The sequence below is a fragment of the Penaeus monodon genome, chromosome 15 (genome assembly GCF_015228065.2).
Source record: "Penaeus monodon isolate SGIC_2016 chromosome 15, NSTDA_Pmon_1, whole genome shotgun sequence".
Classification (NCBI taxonomy): Eukaryota; Metazoa; Arthropoda; class Malacostraca; order Decapoda; family Penaeidae; genus Penaeus; species Penaeus monodon.
In genome coordinates this window covers 38,071,171-38,075,440 of record NC_051400.1, presented here as the reverse complement: position 1 = coordinate 38,075,440, position 4,270 = coordinate 38,071,171, and the positions used below count along the sequence as shown (strand labels likewise).

General features: G+C 41.1%; 2 protein-coding genes across 2 annotated transcripts in view; both read right to left on the bottom strand.

The window, feature by feature from the left end:
• Window positions 1–2,212, bottom strand: part of LOC119582020 — a gene marked incomplete in the record, with an annotated part of 12,497 nt that extends 10,285 nt beyond the window's left edge. The window contains 1 exon segment of the mRNA XM_037930223.1: window positions 93–2,212. Coding sequence (XP_037786151.1) covers window positions 93–2,076 — 1,984 coding nt within the window.
• Window positions 2,165–4,200, bottom strand: LOC119582021. The gene is made up of 2 exons (XM_037930224.1): window positions 4,081–4,200; window positions 2,165–3,181 (listed from the first exon to the last, which is right to left on the bottom strand). Exon 2 carries the CDS (start codon window positions 3,173–3,175, stop codon window positions 2,204–2,206), a length of 972 nt encoding a protein of 323 aa, XP_037786152.1. The 5' UTR covers window positions 3,176–3,181; window positions 4,081–4,200; the 3' UTR covers window positions 2,165–2,203.
• Between the last annotated feature and the right edge of the window lie 70 nt (window positions 4,201–4,270).

Sequence of the window (4,270 nt, the reverse complement as noted above, 5' to 3'; positions counted from 1 at the left end):
AAATGATAACAACAATAACATTTAATTTATTTGATAGTTATAACATCTCAATAAATATTGCAGGAAAGAAAAAAATCACAATCAATAATTACCATCAACTGGAGGAAAGTCTGTGTTGCTTTGACTCTGGGTTAAGTTTTCACTGGCATGCGAGTCAGTTGTTGGTGTCTCAGATGTCTCAGAGTTGAACGTGTTTGAGGTGTCCGTGTCATCTGCTTCAATTTCCCCAAACATTCTGGTGATGACCCCAGCAACACCATGCTTCAGGCGACATTCTTCCTCATTGGTTGAAGGTATGCCAATGAATTCGATATAGTCTTGTAGCTTGTTGTAATCCTGGACTTTCTTCATTGTACCCTGGTCAAGGAGTACCTGAATTCGTTTTTTTAGCTTGGCAGATAGAGCCTGCAGGGAATTGTTTGAGGATTGCAGTGATACCTGACTCTCTAAGACAGACTCAGAAGAATCCTGAACTTCTTTGTGTCCTTTTGCTACAAGGATATTGGTGTCACTTTTACTATCCTTGCTCTTACACCTTGGCTCAGAAGTGCTTCCAGTTGGTCTGCTAATGTTTCCATGATTTCTCGCATTTCTGCTGTTCTTTTTGGCCTTTAGATTAACGGGCATATCATCTGATAGCTGGAGAGAATTGCAACTATCAATATCTGTATCTTTCATGTCTGATGGAGTTTCCAAGTCTGAACTCTCTTGTGACTTCGAGCTGATATCATTGCCACTGGATACACAAGATCTTCTCTGGAGATTTACAAGACCAGCTTTGTCCTTAAGCTGATGTATTGACGACTGAGATGAATAGACTTCTTCATCAGATGATTTATTTGTCACTAATTCTGACCTTGAACATGCTTGAGATGCTCCTTCTACTAAGGTACTGCTAGTGCTAGCATAAACCCCTTGTACAGGTAAAGGTGACATGCTCTGGACCAGTGTGCTTGTACTTGTGGAAGTATTAGCACATATGTTGGCTACAGTGCTTCTTGATATTCCTGTAGCTACAGGAATTGATCGCACATAGGTACTATTCATCCTGGACACAATATTGGCATCATCTTCCTTTCTAGCATTAGTGACAGAAAGTGACTGTTGGCTATTACTTCTTCTACATTCCACAGTGTTTTTGTTTGTTTGGTTCAACTCAACAAGACTGCTGGATTTACCTTCATTATTGATCTCCCCCATAATTTCCCTAATTCTCCCATGAGTTAACTGTCCCCCACTATTTCTCTTTGCTTGAATATCATTATCTTTGGCAACAGCAAGAGATGACCGTCTTCTTGGCTTCCGTCTTGGACTTTGAGAGGGACTTGTCCGTCTGCTGTCAAATTCCTCATCACTAGAAGAGACAAGTTTTCTTTCACGAATCTGTGGGACTCTAAGTGATCGAGTAGGCAATGAACCCACAACCTCAGGAATGTTGCGCTTAACACTCATAAGGCTTCCACCACCTTTCGCTCCACTTGCTTTGTAATTCTTCTTAGAATTCTTTAGTTTTTCTTTCACTTGGGTTGTCCCTTCAGGTTCTGTTCTTAACACAGATGCATAGTTTCCAATAGCAATCCTCTCTAGAGTACTCAAGGATGCTGTCATTTGTTCTGGTGTGTTGCCTGCATAGCCAACGTCAGCCCCAGAGTCCCATTCCAGTCTTTTGCTTGAGGCAGCACTTGATACTGATAAAACTGAAGGAGATGTAACTCGATCTGATGAATCTGGATGGTTAGTTTCAACTGATATCATGGATGCGAGAGACACTTCCTGTTCACAGACTGGTGTGGTAGGAGCATACAGTGGAGGCTGACTAAGAAACTGCTCACGGTCAACATGAACTCCTAGATTCAATCCAGGCTGAATTTCTAGGGATGCTTTAACATCCTGCATTCTGCCTCTTACCGTGTTTTGAAACTGCCTGAATTTTCCTCTTGGGCTAATGGGACCTCCTATAACAAAATTTGGTTTGTGGTGAGGCTGACTCATGGCTGGCTCCAGGGTTAATGGTGTGGACAGCATAGGTGTGCCTACTGCTTCTGTTTCACAACCCTGCACCTCCCCACGACTCATATCTAACACAGTGTTGACACTGTCAGTATTTTCTGACTGGCTACCAAGAGAGCCCGGTTGTGTTTCAGGAGCAGAGAAGAGATCATCTCTTAAAGGTGGTCTCTTGGCTCCTCCTTCCTCAGATTCTTCACCATCTGTTGAGCCCAAGGTCTTTACGTGATGCTTGAACAAGAAGTTCCTCACTTTGGCCTACTACAGGAGGTCTTATGCTATTCTTGGATTTTCTACTGGATAAACTTCTAGCTACTGCAACTGTAACATCAACATCTGCATCTGGTGTACTTAGGCCAGCTGGAGAATTACGTTCCATGGCTCGTAAGCCAACTGAAGAGCCATTACCACTGTAATTCTGAGGAACTGGAGTAACACTGTCAGCCCCCTCCACAACATCTCTATATGGAGCAACACTATTAGCCTGGCACTCTTCTCCCATACTCCATTCTAGACCCTCTGTATCTGAACCACTACCATAATAAGCATGAACACCTCCAGGAACCATGAAGCCTTCATCACCACCAGGTGAAAAAACCAACTCACTACTTTGTTGTGAGGGAAAATTTGTGTCCAGCTTAAGGTTCTGTCTAAATGTTCTTGGTAGTGCCCCTGCACCTGCCACTGGAGGACAGTCAGACCCAGGAGTCTCTCCTCTCTGCCTGGACCAGGCAACAACTCCTTTCGCAGCATTCTTAACTTTGGTTTCAGCATTCAGTAAATGAGATGATCCATCTTCATGGTTCCCAGCTCCTTCTGGCATCCTCTCAGGTTCCTTAACTTCACTCATACTTAATGTGTGAGACTGACTTGCATTTGTCACTGTACTGCTTCCAGCTGCAGATGACTCTAATGATGATATGCCCTCAATTTCCTCTCGCATGCCAAGGGAATATGTAGCCTGATGGTCATTATCCAATCTTGTAACAGTCTCATCATCAACTGGTTTTGGACATAGTGGCACCCAGGTCTCCCCCTCAATGTCATCCCACACATTCTGGTCGCTATCATTTGGAGTTGGACCACTGTTCCTGTCTGCTCTATACTGGTGCGAGGGACTGAGATATACCTCTGGTAATCCTTCGTCTTCTTCATTTAGGCCATCCATTTTTTACTGGAAAATTAATAAAGTATTTAAAATTCTCTATTCATAATTAAGTACATTACTGTACTTCTTTCATGCATCTCCTAAATATCAATAGCTATATCTTTTATAATTTTACTTGTGTCTGCAAAATGTGTACTCACATAACTGATGCATTTAAGAAAACAGCACATCATGTATTACATCCCGTTTTTCTATACAATAATAATGTGTAGTTTTTTGTTGAATTTTGGCAACTGTTAAAATTTGGCAATTTGGGAATAACCATTGGCTCTAAATAATTAATTCAAATTTAGCTCACATTCTAAATAATTCAGTAATTCATAAGAACTTCAGCAAGTTATAGGCACCATGCGCATACTCAAGTGTACTAATAGATAAGACATATAAATTATGGGTTATAAATGAATCACAGCCCTTTCTATTGGCATGGAGTTCTCAACATTTTCAGTAACCATTCAAGATTCATTTAAGATAATGGTCAGAAAAGCCATAAAACACAACACTTTATGGTACAAGGAATATGTTCTCTCCTGCCAAATTTGTATGTGTCTGTAGGAGGTCTGTAGGCCTCTACTGGTACACGGAGGTCCCTCAGTCACTTCTTTTACCAATGAAATTAGTCAAGAGCATAGTTTATTTTTGTCAGCCAACTATTGGGCCATAGTAACCAAACAGCTCCAATCATTCGTTTACACTGTGTGATTGCTTGTGAAACAGTATGTAATAAAAAGAACATAGTTCATACTGTCCGCGTATGTTGCAAACATTCCAATGTATTAATTTAAAAGGTTACGACTCACTGGGTCATTTAACGTAAAGCAGGTCCGTTAGACTTTATACTTTCACCGTTGTACAAACTGAAAAGTGCCCATAAAAATAAACAAAATCATCGAAAATAGTGTTACCTGTAATTCTCTGATATTATAGTTGATACATTTGCAACGTCAAGGTCAGCAACGACCTTTCCAACTGCCAAAAGCAAAACAGCTTTGCAACTTCGTCGTGACTTTGTGTACAAACAAAATTTGTGGGACTACGAGCCTAAGGCTTTTTCTGCAGATCTCTTTTTCTGTGAAAATCGTTTGTGCGTGTTCA

Excerpts from the sequence above, each read along its gene's own strand:
- LOC119582021 (XM_037930224.1), bottom strand. The coding sequence starts at position 3,175 with ATGGATGGCCTAAATGAAGAAGACGAAGGATTACCAGAGGTATATCTC.